Source organism: Volvox carteri (genome assembly GCF_000143455.1).
Source record: "Volvox carteri f. nagariensis unplaced genomic scaffold VOLCAscaffold_26, whole genome shotgun sequence".
In the NCBI taxonomy this organism is placed as follows: domain Eukaryota; kingdom Viridiplantae; phylum Chlorophyta; class Chlorophyceae; order Chlamydomonadales; family Volvocaceae; genus Volvox; species Volvox carteri.
The window spans coordinates 421,261-446,111 of NW_003307569.1; the positions used below are offsets into that span (position 1 = coordinate 421,261).

Here is a 24,851-nt window from a genome sequence, read left to right on the forward strand (position 1 = left end):
GAGCGGCCGGGAGAGCAGGTTCCTGTTTGCCTCGCAGGCCGTAACGCAGCACAGCCGCAGCGACTTGTATAGCGTATCTTGAGAACTCGGGCTGGGTTCGTATTACAGTATATGTCATAAGAGGTCAAAAGGTTTGGCACCAAGGGAGTGGCCAGTTAGCACGGCCGCGTATGTGGGTTTGATTGATGGCCTCTGTTAGACCATGTAACGAAATCGGTTGTGTACAGCTCCTTTGAATCCGTCGTGCGAAAGGCAACACCACAGGCGTTATCATCAGGTGAGATCTTGTCGGGGATGTTAGCATAAAGCTGTGGTTAGTGGTTCGGTATAGCAGCGCGAAGAGCTTCCGACCTCCTAGGTCAATGCTCGTCAAATAACTGTTCCGCAGCTACAATTCGCTGCCTAGGCAGGTATGTTCCAGCATGTTTCTTTACAGAATATCCCTTGTACATGTAATAGCTAGTTTACATGCTACGTTACGTTAAGACTTTTTGGAAAAAGTGGTCGGTTCGGGCATGGTAACGGTACGTTACCGGTAACGTAGGGGACGGTGAATTTCGTCAAACGTTGACCCCTCGTACCGTTACCTGAATTGCGTCGCCAATTTCGCGAGTTATAGCAAACGGCCAAGCCCAATCGCTTATAAAGACCACATATTTGACAATTTGTGCGTGCATTGAACTCCGACCGCATTCCTTGTCGCACCGCTGCCGTTTATACTGGATTCACATGCTACGTTACGTTGCGAAAACTTTTAGGTAAAAGTGGCCCTGAGAAAGTCACCCAGTTCACACGGGACATTACGACGACGTTGTATTCGTTGGCGCGAGCTGTGTAAAACCATCTCCATTTTATGTTTTTCAATGGCCAAAACTTCAGAACATCCCCTTAGAATTGCAATATATATTTGAAGGGTGATTGGCAGCCCTGCCTACTGCAATGGCACTGCATCCCGCGCGAGCCGCGGTGGCGTTTGCCCTAGCGGTCGCGCTGGATGAAATTTTTGATAATCTTGAAGATATGTTCAATGCTCAGTGGCAGAGATTGAGCGTGTGGGCCGACGCGGCGCGGCCCATGCCGCCGGAAGTGCGGCCGACTTGCCATTTCGCGGATGGCTTCAGCCCTGATACTACAATGGGTTACATATTGGCTATGTAAGCGGTCGTGCGCGGGCGAGCAACAGGAGCGGCGTTGTCCTTGTTCATTTTCCAAAATAAACTGCAGCGGTGTGACTAGAAATTCAGTCGGAGTGCAAAGCGCGCACAATTTGTCAAGTATGTGGTCTTTATAAGCGATTGGGCTTGGCCGTTTGTTATAACTCGCGAAATTGGCGACGCATTTCAAGTAACGGTACGAGGGGTCAGCGTTTGACGAAATTGACCCCCCCCCCCCTGGTCACTTTAGACTTTTCGTCCACTTTACCGGTAACGTACCGTTACCACGTCCGAACCGACCACTTTTTCCAAAAAGTTTCAACGTAACGTAGCATGTGAACTGGCTATTATCTTAGAAAATGAACAAGGACAACGCCGCTCGTGTTGCTAGCCCGCTAGCAACCACAAATATTACAAACAGGCAACCAATTAATTGACCGATCGCATCTATAGTAGGGCTACCTTTCGTCATGAACATTCTAGGTCACGTGCCGAAATTAAAATAAGACGCTGCGTACTCATAGCTTATTTGCAACTGGCATATGACAGATGCTCGGCCTTGGCCACAGATTCCTGCTATCCAACGGCGATAGCAAGGGCGAGAAAGAGCATAAGTTCAATGTAATATACCTTCTTGTATCAATTCTACTAGTGGTAATTTCTGGATTATGTTCTGGTCTTACTCTTGGTGAGTCCTCTGGGGAGACGCTGAATACTGCACGCTGCATTCGAGTAACCACCTTTCGTCTGCGATCCCCAGGTCTTTTATCGCTCGACGTTGTGGTAAGATGGATGGACTACAAGCTTTTGATTGGGCGGAGGTGGTTGCGCACAAAGCTCCAGACGACTAATCCGTAGCATCCATCTCAAGCACCCGCCAATTCTGCCCCACCACAGGCCCAGCTTTGCAGCTTTCTTGCCCAACCCATCTTGGGTCACGTTTTGATCTGTCTCAAATTCGGGGAGTCCTCTTCCCCTGAATCATCTCCAACCCGCGTGCACCGTTCCCCCTCCCCTCTTGCCTCCGGGGGGAATTGTCCAATGACCATGGGGTTCGATGGGATATCTTTTAAAACACGCACGTGCATGCATGTCAGGAGTTGGAGGTGCTGAAGCGGAGCGGCAGGCCCCGGGAGCAGGTATACGCGGCGCGCATTATGCCGGTCATTCGGAACGCACACTATTTGCTGGTTACGTTGCTGCTCTGCAATGCTGCGTCGATGGAGGTAAGGCGTGGAAGGCTGCAAGCAGGAGCAGTGAGGTAAATCAACGAACTGTTGAAACAGCATTGACCGAGAAAGAGTTACTTCTTCTTCAGCAGCAGTAGCAATTAGCAACACGAGTTTTTCCTAGCAGCAGCAGTAGCAACAGTTGCGAGGTTAGAGGGCTGTTTTTAGGAATGAGGGCCGAGCGTATTTATGTATGTATGTACGTAATATTTATTCGTGTTTCTGTTTGACCAACGCGTTGGGCGGATGGATGAATGAATGAACGGGCGTAGGCCTGGCTGAAGGGATGGTGGAATGTGTTATGCTTACCATGTGTTGTGTTTTCCTTTTATTTACCGATGTAGTTTTCTATTTTAATAGGTGCTGCATCCGTTTTGTCGTACATTTCGCCGCACACCTGTACGACACACGGTTTAGCACCACAAAATATTACAGCAGCCACAGACGCTTGAATACACACACGCAACCCACCTAGAATCCCTTCGAACCCCGAAACACACACACCCATATCGCCCCAGGCGTTGCCAATTTTTTTGGACAAGATAATGGATCCCGTTACTGCCATCATCATCTCCGTCACTGCGGTGCTCTTTTTCGGGGAAATAATCCCACAGGCCGTCTGCTCCAGGTACGGCATGGTACGGCACATATCATACGGCATTGTAAGACTGTTTCCCGTATGTGCGGCCTGTCTCACTTTCCGCTCGCTGCTTCCCACTGTGTCATGGGGGATTCTGTCGCCTGTATTTGCTTCCTGTGCCGGCTATCAACTTTAACCTGTTTCCTAGTCTAACTCAACTAAATGTGTGCATGTGTGCACATATCGATAGGTAGATAGATAGATAGATAGATAGATAGGTAGGTAGATGGGTAGATAGATAGGTAGATAGATGGGTAGATAGATAGGTAGATAGATAGGTAGGTAGATAGATAGGTAGATAGATAGGTAGATAAATAGATAGATAGGTAGATAGGTAGGTAGGTAGGTAGGTAGGTAGGTAGGTTTGGGGACTGGGGCCCTGGAGGCGGGCTGTGGCGCTTGAAGGGGCGGGTGGAGTAACGAGTGGAACAGAAGTAGAGTAAGAGCCCAGTAAGACCTCCAGTCGCATAAATATATTTACATTTGGACATATACAGTTGGACATATGTTCATATACATATTAATTATTATGTACATTTATCCATTGAGTCCATTGAAAATCGCACACGCACCAAACGCCCCCGCAGGTTCGGTCTGGCAGTGGGGGCTAACCTGACTTGGCTGGTGCGTGCGATGATGGTGCTCGCCTTCCCGTTGGCCTACCCAATAGGTGCGGGTTGACGGTGACGGGACCACTAACGGGGGAGGGGATGACGTAGGTTGGCGATGTGTTGATGAATGATGCCACACGGGATGAAGCTTTAAAGGGAGTCAGCTCACACCGCTCACACCGAGCCAGCAGCTCCGAAGTACAACGGCGGCGGTGACGATGACACTCTAATATGCACTCAGGCGCCAGACAGCCCTAAGCACCATCGCCATCCGCCACCGCCTTCATCACGGCCCACATCGCGCACGCGATCACATCACTAAAGCACTCACGCACTCCTGAGTCATTCAAGCGGCCCCAGACCTTGCAAGTAAGCCCCTACCCCCTAGCCCCTTCCCCCCTACCCCCTAGCCCCTAGCCCCCTAGCCCCCTACCCCTAGCCCCCTACCACGGACGCCTTTCGGTCAGTTTTTACGTTTGCTACTATCTTGCCCTGGCAGCAGCTTCAATCGCGTGTGGTTCGTCTTTCCCCCTACCCCCTAGCCCCCTAGCCCCTTCCCCCCTAGCCCCTACCCCTTCCCCCCTACCCCCTAGCCCCTACCACCTACATAGGTTGTATAATAATGAGACCCTCGTGACTTGAGCATTCTGTTGGTTCGTGACCTGAGGCGAGGATGATAATGGGGACGTAATGAAGCCCCCGCGGGGCCATGAACCCGAGGGAAGCTCCAGAGGGGGGTAGAGGGGGGGGGTAGCAATGTTTTTAAGAAATTGTGTGTAGTAGCTGCCGTATAGTATGGCATATACATCGTCTATGAATACGCGCTAAGGCGCTCTGTCAACATCTTAGAGAGGCGTTTCCAGCGGCCAGCTACAACACCTTGTGTGCGTATGTATGTGTGTGTGCTACACCACCTCCTGGAGTCACCGCGTTACCACCTCCGAAGGTGTAACCTAGGGGGGGGCCATACACACACCTGGAGCCCGGATGAGGGAACCCAATGGACAGGGGCCCGTAGACTGTCCGATACATACAGATGTACATACCGATAAAACGCACAAGGAAAGTTAATACATATTATCACTAAATAATAATGCCAAACTAACAAACTATCTTGACAGTGCGTCTGCTACTGGAGACCCCCCTCCCTGTTTAGCCACAGATACTTGGGATAAGGGGTTTGCCAACTTACGCTGGTCATCCGCTACCTCCATATCCTTCATAGCCTGTTCCACCTGAAACCCGACAAAAAGCCCGCGCATGGGCTGGCTGCATGCATGCATGCCGGGCAGCACAAAAGCACAGAATATTTGCTCCATGGCTGTCGTCCACGGCTTGGAGTTCGCAAAACTTGCAGATCCTACCTTTGTGGATAAAATGTCGATTTATGGTCCTCTCTTGCTTGAAGAGTTGGAATAGTAGACATCGTGGGGTGCTTATTACACCCCCGGAGTTGGGGGTTTGTGTGCGTGTGTGTGGGGGGGGTTGGGGATGGGGAATCGCAGCGGCGGTTGCCTGCACAAGACCCAACAAGATGTCCTCACTGCCAGAATGGTTGAACATCAACTTCCGCCAACATGTTGAATATTTAGCGCGATTCGCATACTGTTGAGCACTGCATACAATGCACATCTTGCCGCCGCCGCCGGGCCCATGGCTCCTCCCTCCGTGCCCCTACCTACCCTCTCGTTTGCACGCAGGCAAGCTGTTGGATTTCCTATTAGGCTCCGAGCACCACACGTTGTTCAGGAGGACACAACTTAAGGTGTGTGTGGGGGGAAAGGAGGGTTTTGTTCGTATCCCCGTTTGCGGATTTGCGGTCCAAAGGCGAACGAGGGGGGGATGGGAAGCGGGTGGGGGCTGCGGGGTTTCCGGGGGGGTTATGTGCTACTGCCGCTTTAGTGTGGCTACTGCCGCTTTAGTGTGGCTACTGCCGCTTTAGCAGAATATTCTCACCCTGCTGTGATTATCGTGCTGCCACTGCCATGCTTACCTGCACGGTGTTTTTTTCTCCCTCGCCCTCACCGTCACTCTTCATCAGATGCCTTCATAACCCCCCCCCACACACACAGATGCGACCCCTCAGCTTCGTTCATTTCTCCGTTACAGGTTCATTGTACACAAACACACAGCGGCTGTTTTTTATAACACGCAGCGGGAGTGTTAGCTGTCCCAAATGTGTATGTCTTTATGTATGTGTATTTATCGTATTTACCGTATTTGTCGTATTTACCTGCACAGGCCCTGGTGGACCTGCACGGCGCTGAGACTGGACTTGGCGGGAAGCTGTCCAAGGACGAAATCAACGTCATCACAGGTACGAGAAAGAATCCAATGTGGCCGATACATACATACGTACATACATACGTACGTACGTGTAGTTAGCAAGCGGACGACGCTGGGGAGGGCGTCTCAGCATGGCGACTTCCGTTCCGCTGCCGCCGGCCCCATGCCGGACATCCCCACTTCAAGACGACGCGCGTGGTTACACCACTTGTACCTCTACTCCGTAGTCCCCCCACCCTCTTGCATCGCTTCCAACCCCTTACCCCCTCCCCCTCATCCCCCGCCACTCTCTCCCCCACTCAAAGGTGCTTTGGACCTCACACACAAGATTGCCTTTCGCTCCATGACCCCGCTGGACAAGGTAGGGCCGGTGGGGTGGGTGGGTGGGTGGGTAGGTGGGTAGGTGGTTCGGGAGGGGATGTGAGTTGGGTGCGAGGCGGGGGTTAGGGGGGTTAAGGGTAAGGAAGGGCCGCAGGCACACACACGAATATGTATATACATATATACATATATACATATATACATATATACATATATACGTACATATACACACATGTATACACATATATACACATATATACACATATATACACATATATACACATATATACACATATATACATATATACACATATACAAAGGCGGCGTCCCTAGGGGACCTCCCCGCCTCGCTCCCCTGTTCCCTCTCCACGACCCTCCGTGGCTACTGGCCAAGTCACTACTGGCTGGTGACTGACTCCTTACGATATACTCCTGATGCAGTGCCCATCCGTCTCGTCCTAGTACCTTCTGATTCACACGTCGACCCGCTGCGTCTGTGGTCGGGTCGTCAAGGGGCAGAGCGACGGCGTGTGGCTGGAGAAGAAGGACAAGCATCCCCTGGCACTGGGTGTGCGCACGCTCACGCAAGACCTTTACGACCAGCACACGTTCCCCTTTGAGGCGGCACTGGAGAAGTGGAAGCCCGCCAGCAGCAGGGGCGGGTACACAATGAACTGCTAACTAGCGTGCAGCATCAACAGCAGGGGCTGCAACCAACTCTCGATATCCCCCCCCCGATATCCCCCCGGGCCCCCAGGTGTTTATGTTGAGTTTGGACGAGACTCTTAATGACGCGGTGGTGGAGGCGGTGCTGGAGAGCGGCCACAGTCGTATTCCCGTACACCGGGGTACGGACCGTCACGACATAGTGGGGCTGGTGCTGGTGAAGGAGCTGCTGAGTCATGTACGGAAGGGAGGTCAGGTAAGGAGGGTTTGGAGGGGGGAAGGGTGGGGGGATGACGAACCACGAGCGAGTGAAGCTGCTGCCAAGGAAAGACTGATGCGCAGGAAGTAACGAAGGGTGGGGGGATGGGGGCGGGCGTATCGGTCATGGTGTGAAAAGACTTCAGGGTGATGGGCTGATAACGGATAGAGGCCGAAGTAAACGGGCAGGCAGACCAACCTCAAATAATACAATCAAAATTACTAATTCCAACGCATTTGTCTGTCTGTCTGTCTGTTTGTAAACACTGCGTGCCACAGGACGTACCCGTGTCATCGCTCAAAATGCGTACGATACCCAGGTACGGCAATACGAATTCTTCGTTATGGCACGCAGATTTAAAGATGCAAATGCACAACAGAGTAGATCCCTAGGGTTTGAGAAGCGCGGGGAAGAGGTGGCTAGGTAGGTAGGTAGGTAGGTAGGTATGGGGAGCTTAGAGCTCCCACATCCTCAGCAGCGCAGCACACATCCGCAAGGGGCACAAGATCTCGGGGTTGATGGAGTCGTTAGCTCGCGGTCCCGCCGTCGCCACTTTATTTCGCGGTCTTCTTCGCGGTCTTCTTTCCTTTCGGTATTTTTTTGCTTTGCTTTGAAATGATGTTTTTTGCTGTACCCTAGTACCTTTCTGGTCGACCTGCATATGGTATGACTCCTGACTTTTTTATGTTATTCATGTCTTCGTGTTTGCTTTTTGCTTTTTGGCGTACTGTGTGTCGATGCGTCTTTTCGATGTACGGGCGCTTCCCTGCGAATATACAACAATACCCATATCAGGGTGAGCGCCGCTACGGCGATGTACGACATGCTCAAGCTTTTTGCCATCGGTCGTACACATATGGTCGTGCTAGTCCAACCAGACGAGGAACAGCTGGAGGAGATTCTTGACGAGGTTGCGCCCGACAGGTCCGATACATGATATACCATTTAAGCGCGAGATATGACCTGTACGACAATCACGACAGTCTTAAACAGTTCCTTACCTTCTACCATGCTTCATTCCTATCGTTGAATTTACTGAACCCCCCATCTCGCCCCGCATTCGCTGCTCTCACCGCGCATCTCCCAATTCTACTTCCTCTTTGAAGGAGCTCTTCAAGTAGCAGCAGCAGTAGCAGCAGCAGTAGCAGTAGCACCTCCAGCGGTCGGCTCAGTACGCCGCCGAGTGTAGATGAGCGGCAGCGTCTGGTGCCATTGCATGTGGAGATGTCGGACGCGGCGGTGGTCTTGGCGGCGGCGGGGAGTACGGCCGTGAGGAGTGAGGCAGCGGCGGTGGCAACGTTACCGATAGATGATGAGGGGGAGTCATCCATTGAGCTCGGACTGGGGAAGGTGAGAGGGTGGGAGAGAGGAAGGAAAGGGAGAGGGTGGAGGAGAGGGTGGGGGGGGAGAGGGAGAAGGAGGAGAGGGAGATGGGGGAAGAGACTGTGGGTTTCACGCACGGGTGGACAAGGGTTGCAGTTGGCGGCATGTCTGGGTGTGCTCGTGTTTTGGGTGGGAGGATTTCTCTACGGTTGGGTCCCTCTTCCTCCTCCTCCAGAGAGTTCCTTCACTCCGTTCCCTCACTCGTCCCCTCACCCGTCCCCTCACCCGTCCCCTCACTCAGGTCGCGGTCGCCACGGACGCCTTTCGGTCAGTTCTACGTTTCATACACTCCTGCCCTGGCAGCAGCTTCTATCGTGTGTGGTTCGTCTTTCCCCTCACTCCGTCCGCTCACCCGTCCGCTCACCCGTCCCCCCACCCGTCCCCTCACCCGTCCCCTCACCCGTCCGCTCACCCGTCCGCTCACCCGTCCCCTCACCCGTCCCCTCACCCGTCCCCCCACCCGTCCCCTCACCCGTCCCTTTATACTTAATTTCAATCGTACACCCTCTTCTTGGAGTGCAGCTCCCGGTTGCTCGCATCAGCTGCTACACAGACAGCCCCGCACTGGCGGAAGCGGAAGCGGCAGCGGCAGGGGCCCCTGGAGCTAACCCGGACGGCACCGTGTCGCCTTGGCCTGGCGGCGGCGGCAGCAACGGCGGCGGCGGCAGCAGCAGCCTCATCCGCCCCAGCACGTTCAGCCTCAAAACGGTTAAATCCTTTGTTTTGGGCACTCATCACCACCACGGGAATAAGGATCGAGGTGGGAGTGGTGGTGGTGGTGGTAATGGTGGTGGTAGTGGTGGTGGTGGTGGTGATGGTGGTGGTAGTGGTGGTGGTGGTGGTGATGGCGGTAATGGGGGAGCTGCAGGCGAGTACAGCAACCACCACCACAGCCATCACGGCGAACAGCATCACGGACACGAAAAGAAAGATCGCGCTGGGGGTCGAACTCGCGACCGCGAGAATAAGGAAAGGGAGAAGCAGAGAGAAAGAGACAACAATCGTGACGGCAGCAGCCACGGACGTGGCAGTAACAACCGACGTGGCAGACGCCGCAGCCGCAGCCGACGCAGCAGCGATAGTAGCAGCAGTAGCAGCCGTAGTAGCAGCAGTAGCTCTTCTTCGAGCAGCAGTAGCAGCAGTAGCGACGACCCCCATTCGCACATGCGGACGGGCTCGTCGACATGGTCGGACAACGCGCCCTTGATCGAGGCCATTGAGGCGCTGGAAGATCAATTGGAGGTGAGAGTTATGATTTTGGCGGGAGCTGCTGAGGGATGAAATTAGAGATAATTGCGATGATAATTGCGGTTCACGGTGGTAATTGTCTCAACCTCTGCCCACTGCTGCGATAAATGCGGCGAACGATGTGAATGTGCTTCCCGTGCGCTCTTATTTTATTCCAGACTATATTTCTTACTGTATTTTTTATATTGTTGCCTAAACAGGACCATGGGGTGTTGCCGGGACAGCCCATTGGCATCATCACTATTGAGGACGTCATCGAGGAGCTCTTGCGTTTCGAGATCATGGACGAAACGGACCAGTAAGCGGTTCATTTGCGGTCTGTCAGTTGGGCCGTTGGGTGGTTGGTAGCCCCGCGCTGGAGAGGTTGACGGCTAGCTTCACCTCTCCACCTCTCCAACCGGCCTCGCAACCCTCCGGCCTTACAACGTCACCTTCTCGCCCTCCTTCTCCCCCTCTACGTCTCGTCTTACCCCTCCTTCTCCTTCTCCTCCTGCTGCTGCTCATGCTTGTCCTCGCCCAGGTACCTGGACAATGAGAAGTCCAAGCCGGCCATGGACGCCCGACAGGAGATGAGCATGGCGCTGCCGGAGAGGCTGCAGGTGAATGAGTGCGTGAGTTGTCTGAAGTGGTTTGAAATGGTTTGAAGTGGTTTGTTGAAATGGTTTGAAATGGTTTGAAGTGGTTTGAAGAGGATGTGCAGGATCCGGATCCGTTTTTGGTTCGCTGGCTGGCTGGCTGACATGCGCGGACTCTATAGCAAAGAGGCTCGTTTGCTAACCTCAAGCTGAGGCACACACATTTAAGATACACAGACACACACATACCGATTAACCATCAACCAGCTAACAGCCACCTGACTTCCCGCCTGTGACTCTCTACTACCTTTTCGCAGGTGGTATTGGGCCTCTTCAGCGGCCGCGACGGCTCCAACCACCACCTGACGAGGATCAGCAGCAGCATGCGCCTCAGGAACAGCGCAAAAGAGCTGCCTGCTGCACCGCCACCACCACCACCATCACAACAACAACAACAACAACAACAGCAAACACAGCAACAGTCCTTGTCGCAGCCAGGAACAGCGACAGCAGCAGCAGTAGCAGCAGCGGGATCGCCTGTGGCAGGCACTGCTACTCGACAAGCTCCAGGGGCGGCTGCTGGACCTCAGGGACATGTCGCTGGCGGCGGCAGCGGCGGAGCCGCAGCAGTGGCGGCGGTGGCGACGGGCGCCAGCGGGCTCGCCCATTCCTCCAGTGTTCACTCACTCGGTAATGTAAGCCTGGTTTCGGGGCCGGCGGCGGCGGCGGCAATAGGCCCATCCGTGTCCGCGTTAGCTGGAGGAGGAGGTGGTGGCGGTGGTGGCGGCGGTGGGGGAATTGGCAGCGGCGCCGCCGCTTTCCGCCGGCCGGCGTTCCTGCAAGCGATCCTTGGTGCAGCGGCGGTGCCGCCGCAGGCGATAACAGCGCCGCTCGGTAGCACCCCCGCCGCCACTGCGAACACCGCCGCTGCCGCGACGGGCGGCAACGTCGCCTCCGTTACCTCAGCTCCGCTGACGCGCCATAGGCGGACAGCGTCAGGTAACTTCTTGTCGAGCATGTCCAATGCGACGGTCGCCGTAAGCGGCGACGGCGGCGGCGGCGGGGCTGGGAGGGCTTCTGTAGCGGCCGTAAGTAGCGCTGTTGGCGGAGGCGGAGGCGGCGGAGGTGGAGGTGGCCTGACGCTTAGCGGAGTGGGTCAGTGGCTTTTTGGCGGAGGCGGAGGCGGAGGAGCGGGTGGAGAACTCAGCGGCGGCGCAGCTGTTAATGTGCCGCATGTCACGCGTCCCGGGTACAGCAGCCTGCCACCTGCCTTGCCGATACACATTGGCGGTGGCGGCACGGCGGCAGGCCGCACAGCAGGCGGCCGATCCGCCACCGCTGCCGCCGCCTCGTCGTTGCCGGCGCCGTCGCGTCTGGTAGTCGGTCACCTGGCGGGCAACACCAGTCAGCTGGGAGCCATCGCAGCGGGCTTGCCGCGCGGAGGACGTCCAGGAGGTGGCGGCGGCACCGCCACCGTGAGAGCATCCCTGGAGCGCGACGGCGCCACCCTGCCGCTACTAAGTCTTGGCCTAGGTCACGGCCTTGGTCGAGGGACGGCGTCCAGTAGCAAAGGCAACGGCGCCGGCGGGGCTGTAGCACGACCAGGAGAGTACGAGCTTGCTCGTACGAACTCCATGTAAGACGATGTATGCGATGTGTAGCCCTTTGTGTCTGTGCGCTTGCTTTACGTTGCCTTTTCTGTCCAGGCAGGTATGCAGGTAGGTGTGCAGATGGGGCGGGGTAGGTAGTGGGGTGACGAGGGGGTTGAGGGAAGCCGAAACTGGTGGAGACTCCAGGGAGGCAGAAAAGATCTCTTTTCACGTCCGAAGCCAGGGCATTGGAGGTTTGTGTTTTCAAGGGTTCCTCGCGGGGCGCTCGGAAGGAGTTTTCTTCTTCGTCCTTTTCGTGTGGACAGAGCGAAAGATGGGCTTGGGGAGGGAGAGTGTGGAGCCGCTGGGGGTGTCAAGCCGAGAGCAGGTGGGCTCCGCTGTCCTCCGCTATACCGTCGGGCTCGTCCAATGCCACCCCGATCACATGTGTAATATGTTATCGGGTGTGTGTGACGTGGCAGGGAATGATGGCAGGGAATGATGGCTTGTGATGGCTTGAAGGCAGCTTAGAGGGCCGGCGGCTTCTAACGGCCGTCCACTGGACGTCCACAGACAGACTGATTGATCGAGTGGTATGGCTTCTGAGTTTAGGCCGTGGAGGTTGTTGGAGGTGTTGGTGTTGAAGGTGTTCATGTTGATGGTGATGATGATGGCCACGGGGAAGATGGTTTCTTCTGTTTGAGACGGTAGCAGTGGCAATTAAACAGGTGTCCTACTACCGTTCAGTAGTATAATTGCCAAGCATTTTTTTTGTCTTTTGCTATTCCTGTCCATGCAGTTGCTTCTTATTTCTGTTGTCATCTTAAGTATCATTTGTACAGTTGTGTGTCTTTGTTCGGGGGGAGGAGGCAGCATGTGTGGACATTCATACGATGACGCCCGAAGAGGAATAGAAATGGGAGGAAGTCACTTGCGTCGTAATTTATTAGAGCATGCCATCGTGTGTACGAGCGGATGGTTGGTGTTCATGCTGACAGTGCAGGTCGGGTACAACATGAAGTACGGCACGTCGTCGTATGGTCATGTCCGTAATCAGTAGCACTGAAACTCACATGGATTAATTCCGATCGGATACCAAGGGAACAAGAGCTCTCATGGTTTTTGGTTGGGCTCTAGTTTTACTGCTGGTGGTAGTGCTGGTGATGATGGTGGTGGTGTTACTCCTGCGGCGGCTATAGTTCTGCTACTGCTGCTGCTGTCCATGGCTAGGACTAGGTGTGGTGTGTGGCTTGGGTGTGGCGTCGCATGGCTGTGCGAGGAGCAGTGGGGGGGACCCTACGGTTCTCGGGTGGCGGGCCACAGGACTCGGTGGTTTCCTCCTCCTCCAGGGCGCCGTGTGTTGTGTCTTCAGCGGACATACCTTCGGTTGGCACACAACAAGGGTAACCGCTTTAGGTATGAGAGCAGGCACCGATGTCCGGTCACCCTATTTATCTGTGGTTCAGTGTGAAACGAATTTTTACTTTTCATTACTCCACATCTGCATTACAACCACTGCTGCCGACCTGGCGGCTTGAACGAGCCGCCCGTCATTACACCTCGCACCAGGGGTAGCAGCAGCAGGCAGGAAGGAAGGCAAGAAGGAGGACGAGAGGGAAGTCAGAAAATGTGTGTGCCACATGCACACACACACACACACACGCATAAACACGCAGCTCTGCTAATACGCAGTGTCACCCGTGTCGTGATGGACATTGCGTTAACACGCGCTTCCCGGGCGCGGCCCCCCAGCTGGGCTGAGGTGGGGCGGGGGGGTATCCCCTAATATAAGAAGCGGAAAGGGTGCCAACAGCCAATGACTGCAGAAGGGTTTTGGGGCCCCAGAGCTCCCAGCTCCCATATTCAGCTGCCGCGTCAGGGACCCTGACTCAGGGTACAGCCCCCCTCAGCAGCAGTAGCAGCAGTAGCACAGGAAATGTAGCAGTAGCCGCTTTTCTCGGTGATCAAGTGCTCTTTTCATGACCGACGCATCTCGCCCTGCGGATTAAGCGTCCGTACAGCTGCGCTCACCCTCAACACCATCAGGCAATGAGGCGCCACCGACACGAGCGTGTGCGGCATCGCTCCCTGGAGCAGAGAAGATAGGATAAAGGATAAGGAAAGGATTACAGGCAGGATAGAAACTCGCCATACTTGGCTGTTTCTTGCCAGAAGGAACAGGGCAGCAGTTCAATTCAAATCCAGCATCAGGCCGCATCTTAATCGAGTCATTTGCGCAAACTTTCGAGCAAAATGTTTTTACTCCGGTCTGTGAACTGTGCCTGATCGTCCTTTCATATTTACCGTACATTTTCGTACTCCCACATCATCCAACTGTCGTACTTCGTACTGTCATACCCTGTACCTGCAAATCTTGTGCGACGTCACATAGCCGACACAACCAATCGCGCGCTGCGCCCTCTGGGCTTGGCTCCGAAAGTAGAAAGCTCGGTTCCAAATCAAGCTGTAAATTCAAGGAATCGAGCTGCGTGAATCCCTGGGACAACAGCGCCGTCGAGGTACGAGCCCAACGCTCAGCGACGCGGCCATCCGGGGCGGTGCAGCTGATGCGCAGAGAATGGAGGTGGCGCGCGTGGCGGCACAGCAGCCGGAGCAGCGTCGTCAGCCACTGGCGGCGCTGCTGCCGCAGTACGCCGCCGTACGAACTGGTATCAGTACCGGCGAGTTTATCAGCCGCGTCCTCTTGGCTTTCCGATTCAGATCCGGATTCAGTTCTGGATTCGGAGTCGGTTGCGCTGTGTTCCGTGCGACGTTGAATTTCGGCACCCGGCACGCCGCCTGCGGGTACGACTCCGCCAGCGGCGGTGGCGGCGCTCGTGAGCCGCCAAGAGGGGAGGGCGATCACCGCCGTACTTGAAGGGCCCGGCGCCGCCGCCGCCGCCGCCGCCCTGTCCTCAACAACATCTCCAATACCGCAAAGTGGTTCGTCTGTATCACGTCGCGGTGGCGGCAGCAGAGTCGCTGATGCGGTACCGCGGCTATCGCCAGCGGGGGCCTCTGCCACCGCCGGCGCCGCCGCCGCGACGGCGGTAGCCGCTGCCGCAGCGCGGCCGCCGCTGGCTCCAAGTGACGTTAGCACAGGACTGTACGGTGACGGCATCGGCGCAAGGTCCAGCTGACGTAGTCCCGGGAGGCATGTTACGATGGCGCGGAGCCCGGCTGTTGAATACCAGTCCAGGCAATGGGCTGCAAGTGAACACGGCATGACGTCATCATGGCATTTCAAAGCCCCGAGAGATCCCTTTCACCATTAACACCACGGCGGGCGGGCGGAGCGCCGAAGAGGGTTGAATCACAGTAACTCGCCAACCGGCCAACGGCTTCCAACGGTATATGCAACCCCCATCACAACTTACTATACCGCACGAAGGATACATTCGTACCTACCTTCATTTGGCAGCTGGACATCCTTTGACGTCATCGTGGAGCCGTGCACGCGCAGCGTCTGTACGGCATGCCACGTGCGCAACAACGCCACAAGGTCGCGTTCCTGGGATGACGGTGGCAGTTCCTTGACGACGGCTGCCGCCGCCGCCGCCGCCGCTGATGAGGATTCCGTACCGACGGACCAACTCACACCGCTGTCCTTGAGGCTCAAGACACGAAGGCACTGCCCACAGCCGAGGAGGCTCGTTCCGGCGATGTACGACGATGACAGCGAAAGCTCTCGGAGCCGACTCAGGCGCGACATGCTCCCCGCCGGATGCAGCGATGACGACGCCGCCGCCGCCGCCGCCGCCGCCGCCGCGGAAGCTGCTGCTGCTGCTGCTGCGCCGTCGCTCACGTCGCTCACGAAACCAGAAGCTACCGTCGCCACTCCAGGTGCGGTCATAGCTGGCGGTACAAGTACTACGCCGTACAGTGACAGTGACGTCAGGCTGGCGGACAGGGCTGTGTGAGGTACGACAGCGGGTCGGCCAAGCGGGTTGCTAAAGTGCAGCGCCAACCGTTGTAGAGCTGTAAGGGACCCCAGCGGTGCCAGTCGCGGCGGCAAGCTCGTCGACAGCGACGGCGACGGTGACGGCGACGGCGGCTGCGGCGGCAATCCCCCGTCCAGCCCACCGCAGCTGGGTGTACCAGGCCCCGGTGCCGCGACCTCCACCAAGCTGTGCCCCGCCGTCGCCGGGCCGGTGAACGCCGCACCTGACGCCGCCGACCCACCCGCCGCCGTCGCCGCGTAGGAGCTGTACGACATTTGACCAACATCGTCTCTGACGCCGCCCAGAGGCAGCGTGTACGCGGCGTAGAGGTGAAGCTTATTAAGGCCCGCGAGGCGCGACAGCAGCTCCGCTGTGTCGTCGCCGATGCCTAAAAAGGATTTACGTCGATTTGCTGACGGGGGCTGCCGCCGCCCTAGCGCCAGAGATCGCAGCCTCGTGAGTGATGTCAGCAGCGCGGCATGGGCAGCGACATCTTGTACGGGCAGCTTTACGGCAGCGCCAGAAGCCGCGACGGAACCCGGGGTTATCAATGGCGGCGGCGGCGGCTCATGAAGTCTCGTCCAAATGTCGCCGATCCGAACCCAGCGCCGCCGCCGCCGCCGCCGCCGACGACGACGAGGCCATGCAGCCGCGTCGCCTCCGCCGTTTCCTGTCCCTGTCCTCGCTGCTGTCGATGCGTGCGCTTCCAACCTCGAGCATGGTTGCCCGTCGTGGTCCTCGTCGCCCCAATCCGTCTCCACGTCCTCCTCTTCCTCCTCCCCGTCCTCCTCCTCCTCCTCCTCCTTCTCCTCCTCCTTCTCCTCCTCCCCCTCCTCCTCCTTCTCCTCCTCCCCCTCCTCCTCCTTCTCCTCCTCCCCCTCCTCCCCCTCCTCCTCCTCCCCCTCCTCCTCCTCCCCCTCCTCCTCCTCCCCCTCCTCCTCCCACCCGCCCTCCGCTCCACACTGCCCAGGATCAAGCCACAGGCCCCTCAGGGCGGATAGCTGATTCAACGCCTCCAAAGTTAAGGTCACAGCCGGCGCGGCAACGGGGCCGACTTCGGCATCGCCATCGCCATCGTCGCCGCCGTCACCGCCACCGGCATTCCCGGCAACTGCAGGAGGGGCTAATGACCCATGGTTCCGCATCTGCTGCTGCTGCTGCTGCTGCGACCCCTCGTACCTGTCCGATGGTTCGCGCAGCCCTGCTGAGCACCAGCCTGGGAAGACATGTCCCATGCCGTTCCGTGCCGTACTGCTAGCGCCAGCGACGCGCAGGTCTCCGCTGGCTGCAGCCGTTGGAGTAGCTGCCGTCGCAGTGGCATCAGCGTTGGTCGCTGACGTCGCCGCGGCGACGATCCCCAGCTTCCGACGCCAAGGCGGCGGCGGTGGCGGCGCCGGCCCTGACACCAGCTCCAACTGAACGTACTGCAAGTGGCTCCACGAAGGCTTCGAGATTTCCGAAAGGACTTGCCCGTACGGCAGTAGCTGCACGGTCCGCTTATCGGACATGAGCAACTGTAGCCCCGGCGCTGCTGCCAAGCTCCGCGCTACAAGCGCCTGGTCCGCCCGGGGCGGCGGAGGCGTCGCCGTCGTCGCCGCCGCCGCCGGGAAGCTCGGAGCGACTGCAGCTGTAAAACCTGCGTCCGTTGCCGTCGCGGTGGATGCTACAGCTGCGGCGGCGATTCGGGCTGCCTTTGCGCTGCTCACCCCGTGTTCAGACGGGGGAACTGTAGGCACGCTTGACGATGGCTGTAGCGGGGTTGGCGGCAGCCGCATTCCGCTACCGCCGCCACTGCTGCTGCAGCAGCAGCAGCAGTCACAACGGATACCGACCAGCGCTGCTGCACACAGCGAAGTACCGCCGCTACCGCCGCCAGCATAGATTTCATGCCGCGTCACCGCCGCCGCTGCCGACCTCCTGGCGCCCACGTCAGGCGCCCCATGTGGGTCGCGATAGCAGCCGCCGCTAACGCAGTAGCATGGCGGCGGGGCGCCAGTTGTCTGGCCGCCGCCGCTGCCGCCGCCCAGGAATCCCTTGCGCTCATCCAAGTACGACCACCTGTCGTACCGGATCTGCCACTGCTCGGCGTCCGGCTCGAACTCGTCTAGTTCCGACTCGTCCAGTACGGCGTCATTCTCCAGGTAGTGTAGGGAGACCGCCAGGCACTGCAATCTCCTGCCAATGCCAGCGCCCTCCGCTCCGGTGGCGGCGGCAGCGTCGGTGCTACTGCCAAGAACGGCGGCGGCCGCGGCGGCGGGGCGCTTTTCCAATGGCCGGCCGAAGCCCACGCTGCTGAGATCCACCAGCTCCGACGCGGCCTTCCACACAGCTCGCATGTAGGCTTTTTTGTCGTCGGTAAACACGCAGTGATAGCCATGGACCTGCAGAAGAGGAGAAACAAGGGGGCCGCCGTCGTGAGGCGCGCTGTGATATGCCGGTAGCGTCTTGGGCTTCTACTTATCGCCACCGCTATCGGCCCATCGGGCCCCGCCCCCCAGAGCGCATTTGGGCCCTTTAGAGCCCTGAAAGCAATGCTTTAAGAAAACAGACGGGGTGCGGAGTGGGGTTGTTGAGATGGGTATTTACCCACACAGGCCGCCCAGCTGTCAGCAGAGCAGTACGGCGCGACCATACTGCCTGCCGGTAATACGGCAACGGCAGACGTGGAGGCCAAACCATCGCGCACTGGGACCAGGGTAACGACTGCGGCGCGAACACTGCCGCCGCAAGGGTGGCGGGGTCCTTACGTGGATATGCTCCAAATGGACTGCGTGCAGAAGCAGCTGCGGCAGGGCTGCCAGGCTGGCCTGCGCGATGCACAGGTGGCGGAGCTGCGCCATGGCGCCCAGGGAGGCAGCTATCTGCTCCGTCAAATAGCAACGCACGAGCCGCAGGCGGCGCAGGCGACCGAGCTGGCTGCTGAGCGTGTCGATCACTATGGGGGGTAGGAGATACCGCTGCTGCATCACGAGCTGCAGATGCTGCTGGTGGTAGTGGGGATGTGCGGCCAGGAAGCGAAAGCAAGCTGCACAGGAGGCTGCACAGGACTCATCAAGCGCTTTCGATCCATGCAGAAAGGAGACGCGTACAGTTATGGAGGTTAAGGACGGGCCGATAGCGGCGGTGAGGTGATGCCACTCCAAAGGCATGTCGGCTGATAGCGGGATGGTGGGGAGGGCGAAGGAAATGCCACGTCGTGTAACGGCGGCTGCATGGGGCTGTACTCCAAAAAGACGTAAATCTAAAGACAATTCCCTCAAGGCATGCGTGAAGGGTCTCCTCCAGGACTGGCATACCAGGCGACAGGCTACCAGCGCCACGCGAGGAAGGAAAACTGCGACGTGCTGCTGAGCGAAGTATCCAGTTAGGCTTTCGAAGCAACCATAACATTGCGATTTTCACAAATCTTGGTGATATACCTCGTATAGACTGTCTGGCAAATTTTCCCAGCATGAAGCTGCCTCCTGACAGTCCGCCATCCTTTTCATCCACCGTCCTTCGCAAAGCAATTCCACATCTGACCCTGTCTGTTCTTTGATGCAAGAGATGACAAACCCTAGTCGTTTGGAAGAAGGTGTCGAAGAGTAGCAAGGGCTTCCATGCTATCCAGTTCAATACAATATGAACATTATCAGGAAGGGATACATCGTCTTTACAAAAAAAGGCTCGCAGATGCAATATCAGATGCGCCTCTGCCTCTCCGTACAATATCCGTGCGACTAACAACGTCGTCGAATCTTGTGCAACCAACTTCATGCGTGGGATTGAGTTGACAACTGAGGCGCCCAAGAGATTACATCGACCTGACCAGAACCAACTCGGGTCAAAGCTAGCTCAGCAAACAGTCTACTTCTTGGGGGCGGGAAGGGGCTTGGTCGCCGGGGCCTCCAGGTGCAGGCCCTGCGTGTCGGACACCAAGGAATTCGAAGCAGCGATTGGTCAAATAAGCAACTGGGTTAAACGCGTGTCAGCCGTGAACAAGTGGTCAGCTGTGAAATAGCACGACCCCGTAACACATAACCCTACTACGAAAACAGCTTCACCCAACCAATCCATCCCCCTCCCATGCCGGACCCATCTACATACCCTGGTCACACCAAACTTACCGCAGCCAGCCTCTCCTCGCGCCGCGTGGCCTTGCGCTCGCGCGCGGCCTTGTTCTTGGCGCGGCGTGCCTCGAACTGGTCGGCAATGGTCTTCTCACGCACCTTCTCCGCCTTCTGCTTGTGCACAGCCTCCATCAGCACGCGCTTGTTCTTGAAGACGTTACCCTTGACCTGAAAGGTGCATAGTAAACCCAAGCCTTACAAGGATAAATCCCATGTCCATAATGAACCGTATACACAGCCAGGCTCCCCGATACCGATAGATAGGTAATATCCTTAAAAATACTCGGATTACCCCCGGCCATCATTGAAGGACGCAGTCGCAATTTGAATGAAACTTGGTCCAACTCCGGAACTGCCACAACAGAGTAAACATCCCGCGAGCCAACAGTGTTAGTTGTGTTCCCTCCATAACCACTAAAACACCTCAAGCATGCCATGCTGACTACCCACATTTGCGAGGCCAGGACTACGCGAGGAGGATGAAAATGCATGAACTATCCATGGTATAGAAGCCCAAGCATTTCAGCGTTGTAACCCACTCCATTTCACGTCCCCCCTTTTGCTGGAAGGTCGATTGCAAGGCGTAGGAATGCAGGTTATGCGAAGATGGTGCTCCCTGTCATTCGCGCGGCCATTACCACCGTATACCAACGCCCCCCGGTCCCTACCTTCATGTAAAGGTCATGGTAAAGGTGCTTGTCGATCTTCTTCGAGTCGCGGTACTTCTTCAACAGGCGGCGCAGGACACGCAGGCGCCGAATCCACATCACCTTCTGGGGCAAGCGAGCCTCCCGGGTACCGCGGCGTTTACCTAGGCGGGGTTGCGCAGCGGCCCGACAAGGGTATTGATAAAACGGATGGAAACCCTATGTTTCGCACAGCTTGTGGGATGTCAGTAAAATCCGTGAACCCCGTGGACAGCCAGAAGGCGCCGACGTTGACGTCCTCTCCCAATCGCCTGGAGGACGTGAAGGCATAAGCGCTGACAGCGGGCTGAGGCGCATCCGTGAGCAAACCCAGGCTGAAGGTTATCGCCTCAATCTTCTGAATCTATCAGTCGGAGGATGTGACACGAAACACGGTGCCAAGCAAAAAGCAACAAGACTGTACACAGGCACCTTGAGCGATGTTCCTTCAAACTCCCCGCCTTTAGCATCGTATCGCTTGAAATTTTATGGAAACAAATACGGTCACAATATGAGCTCTTAGGCCCCATAATTTTTGGGTAGTGTCGAGCCCCTTCGCTGCACTTCAGATTGCCCCGGCCCCTGGCCAGGTCGCGCTCTCTGCAGGCCGCTCCTGAGCCGCCAAGTGCTGATTGCTGCTGCATCCAAAAAGCTCGTAAATGGACCCACCGTAGCCTGTGTGGCGGCCCTTGGCCTTGGCCTCCGCAGAGCGCCGGGCCCGGTCCCGCGAGTGGATGATGGGCTGCTTCCTGAAGACAAGGCCGTCCTTGATCAGCTTCCGCACATTCTGGCCTGCAGGGGCCATAGAAAATCGTGCGATAAAGCGTAAGGAACGTTTGGGCCTTGCTGGCTTCGTGAAGTTGCTCCGTAAGCTCCATACTTCTGATAATAACGTCTTTTCTAGTTGCAGGAAATGCGGACTCGAGGTAAGCTGCACGCTGTATAGTGAGACGCCTGGCAGATGCGCCGCCCTGACGCTGTGCCTTCTACAGAAAATACTTATCACGACTATCTAAATCACCTATACTCCAAACACTAAACCTACAAACTCACGGGAGTTGGCCATAGAAATCTCGTTAACCTCATTGGGGTCGAGCCAAACCTTGCGCAGACCGCAGTTCAGGACAGAAGCGGCAAGCCGCTTCTGCAGCTTAAGGGACACCATTTTTTGCCGCTGGTCACGTCCAACGGCTGGGAGCGAGGAAAGGGCTGGAACGAGGCAGTCGGAGGAGCAAAATGGGGAGGCGGCTTCCGTACTATCCGTACTCTGGTTGTGCCTCTAGCAACAGGACAGGCAAAAGGTGTAGTCCCGTAATATTGTAACGCCTTGCAATTTATTGTTTTTCGCGGCCATTTCGACCACCACAGCATTAGTTCCAACCTGACAACCAGTGGCATCGTTGAAAATTTGTCTTTGCATTCAAGGTCAAGCTTACGATAGTGACCAAGTAGTTTATACATTGAATACTCTGGCTTGGGGAATTGTCTCTACCAATAGCAGTACCTGCAAACGTTTCCCACTGAAGTCCTACAGGAACGTCGATGGCAGCTAGGCTGTTACGAGACCCGGACGCGGATGGGTGGGAGCGGTCGGATATGCCCATAGTCTGCGAGACTTGCCTCGGTCCCAACCCTTTCGTCAGAATGCAGCGGGTATGGTACCTCCTTTTCTTCCTGGTTTTTGACATCTCACTGCGTTATAATAAGCAAGCAGAATATCATCATTCGGGCCGTTCGGGGGTTTTGCGCCAAGCGACCCGTTTTCTCTGCCATGGCGCAGATCGAGTTTGGTGGAACCTGCCACATCTCCGGTCGGCCGTACACGGTTTTCCGCTGGCGTCCGGGCAACGACGCCAGGTGCGTTACGCAGCTGTGTCTGCAACACGACCGGTCCGAAAAGTCCAAAGCGCACCCCTCATCAATGCTCCGGGGTCTGCTCCTACACACCACCTGCAGGTACAAGAAGACGGTTATTTGCCAGGAAGTCGCCAAAGCAAAAAACGTCTGCCAGGTCTGCCTGCTGGACTTGGAGTATGGCCTGCCGGTTCAGGTCCGCGACACGGCGCTAGGCATTAAGCCGGACGACGAGCCGCAATCGGACGTCGGGAAGGAGTACAAGCTGCAGATGGCAGTGACGGAGGGCAGCAACGCATCATCCTTTACCACCACTCGGCCAAACGAAATGCTGCAGAAGCTACAGCGTACGGCACCGTACTACAAAGTGGGTAATGGGCACCAGGCCGTATCGCGTCTACAAGCCACAAGGCCATCTGGTCCATATACAAACTAGGAAGGTCCATATTCACACCGGTTCACCTGCGAAACCGGTGTGAGCTTCCAATACATGAAGCAGCTTCCAATATGTGGGTTATATGGCAGCGAGTTGGCAAAGGTCGAGTCGTGGTCGGCAATGGCCTCTTCACTTGCGCATACCCTCATCAACACCTGCCGCCGGCCCGCTGCAATCTGAATATGAAAAACGGGGGAAGGTGTTCAAAATCCTGCCGGGAGCTCCATTATCAGCCGCACACAGCACGACATGTTTGTTTATGTAATGTTTCTACTACTTCATGGGTAATAGAATTTAGAAAATCTTCATCTTCGTTTGGATCAAGAAGGCCAGGCATTACTAGATACCTTTCCCGAGCACTCTCCCGATGACTCCCGCGCTGTTCCCCCCCCCATCATAGCCATAGCCTGCACACGAGCATGCACACGATCTGGGGCATGCATCCGCGTTGTAACCGGGCTGAGGGCTGGGATGGGTTTTGACGGGCTAAGACGAGACCGCGAGCCCGGATGGGGATGCGGCATAATAAGATTTCTATATCTCCTCCCCAACTTTTAGCCTTTTCATTTTAACGTTTCAACCGTATGGTGATCTACTACTGCTGTGATGTTGCTTTGGTGCTAAAAGACGTGATGCATGCTGGGTTTTTTTTTGGTGCAAGTGGGCGGTGCAGCTGCTAGTTCGGGGTGCGAGCTGGTTTTTCCTCTCACGTTTTTACACACCAGGTTTGACAACCTGGTCAAGACCGCACTTGCACGCACGTAAGAGGTACGACTACGTGCGTGCTAATGAGCAGTCGCTCATGCTTCCAATGCGCCACCCCATCCCATCCCATCCAACTCGAACAAACCCTACCCACCACCCCGGCCTTTGTGACTACATACTATATAATGTGTGCGCAGCGCAATCAAGCGCGGGTTTGCACGTTCTTTGCGCGGGGCCAGTGCACTCGCGGTGCCGAGTGCCCCTACCGCCACGAGATGCCCATCACGGGGGAGCTAGCCAACCAGAACATGAAGGACCGCTACTACGGCGTCAACGACCCCGTGGCGAACAAGATGCTGCGTCGCGCTGATGAGATGGGCAAGTTGAACCCTCAGGAGGACACGTGAGTGGGCCGGGGTGTGGGGGGAAAGGGGAGACGATCCACGAAGGAGTGTGAGTGGGCCGGGGTGTGGGGGGGGCCCTTTCCATAAGGGGATGGTGGAGGGGGTCGAGCCGGTAGTCTTCCCACGCCTTGGAACACCCCAAAAGACATAGCCATGATTTTTTGTTTCTTCCCTCCCTCCTTTCCTACCTACCTACCTGCCTGCCTCCTGGGTACGCACCAGCACGAGGGGGCTTTGGGGGATATGAGTAAAATAATTTAGAGCCTTGTTTCGCCCGGCCGCCCCGGCCCTGTTTGCATTCTGTTTGATGGGCGCCGCAATCCCCCTCCCGCCCCGCAGGTCTACCACCACACTGGGTGGTCTGGACGCAAGCGCCAGCGAGGGCGACATTCTGGATGGTGATCTGGCGAGCGTACGGAAGGTGCGTTGTTGTACCGGCCTTGCGGGAGCTGGGAAGTGATGGGGACAGCGGGAAGGGTCTTTCTCCTCGCCGTACAAGTGTAGTACGCGAGACGTTTGGGAAGGGAGATGATGACGTGCGAGCGAGCGGTTAGGAGGCGGGTACCGTGCATGTGCATGTGGGGCTTTCACACCTTATCATCATCATCAGCAGCAAGGATCCGCTGGTCGATGCCGCGCAGGCGTCCACCAGCGGCCGCGGCGCCGCCGCGCCAGGACCCGTGCCCTCGCACGTCCTCACAGCGATGGGCGGTGCAGTGCCGGCGGCGCCGCCCTCGGGCCCAAACTTCTTCAAC

The 24,851-nt window shown here is 56.7% G+C and overlaps 4 protein-coding genes across 4 annotated transcripts; 2 read left to right on the forward strand and 2 right to left on the reverse strand.

Moving 5' to 3' along the window:
* Positions 1–939: 939 nt before the first annotated feature.
* On the forward strand, positions 940–13,443 carry VOLCADRAFT_121027 (uncharacterized protein; the record flags this gene model as incomplete). The annotated part of the gene is made up of 18 exons (XM_002951802.1): positions 940–1,154; positions 1,724–1,842; positions 1,915–1,937; positions 2,252–2,380; positions 2,902–3,011; positions 3,611–3,693; positions 5,335–5,399; positions 5,876–5,951; positions 6,226–6,281; positions 6,999–7,163; positions 7,445–7,485; positions 7,962–8,090; positions 8,273–8,516; positions 8,791–8,816; positions 9,092–9,791; positions 9,998–10,095; positions 10,318–10,396; positions 10,690–13,443. The coding sequence occupies 18 exons, from the start codon at positions 940–942 to the stop codon at positions 12,010–12,012; spliced, it is 3,681 nt and encodes a 1,226-aa protein (XP_002951848.1). The 3' UTR covers positions 12,013–13,443.
* Positions 13,166–18,886, reverse strand: VOLCADRAFT_92436 (uncharacterized protein; the record flags this gene model as incomplete). Its single annotated transcript, XM_002951895.1, has 7 exons — positions 13,166–13,231; positions 13,993–14,049; positions 14,327–15,168; positions 15,370–15,525; positions 16,126–17,699; positions 17,817–18,283; positions 18,650–18,886. Coding segments are annotated over 7 exons (3,399 nt in total), but the record flags the coding sequence as incomplete, so codon positions are not given.
* Positions 18,887–19,539: 653 nt separating this feature from the next.
* Positions 19,540–21,894, reverse strand: rpl19 (component of cytosolic 80S ribosome and 60S large subunit). Its single transcript, XM_002951896.1, has 5 exons — positions 21,751–21,894; positions 21,367–21,489; positions 20,680–20,822; positions 20,009–20,179; positions 19,540–19,802 (listed from the first exon to the last, which is right to left on the reverse strand). Exons 1-5 carry the CDS (start codon positions 21,860–21,862, stop codon positions 19,749–19,751), a joined length of 603 nt encoding a protein of 200 aa, XP_002951942.1. The 5' UTR covers positions 21,863–21,894; the 3' UTR covers positions 19,540–19,748.
* A 345-nt stretch (positions 21,895–22,239) lies between these two features.
* On the forward strand, positions 22,240–24,099 carry VOLCADRAFT_61843 (uncharacterized protein; the record flags this gene model as incomplete). Its single annotated transcript, XM_002951803.1, has 4 exons — positions 22,240–22,350; positions 22,478–22,554; positions 22,654–22,918; positions 23,890–24,099. 4 exons carry the CDS (start codon positions 22,240–22,242, stop codon positions 24,097–24,099), a joined length of 663 nt encoding a protein of 220 aa, XP_002951849.1.
* Positions 24,100–24,851: the final 752 nt, after the last annotated feature.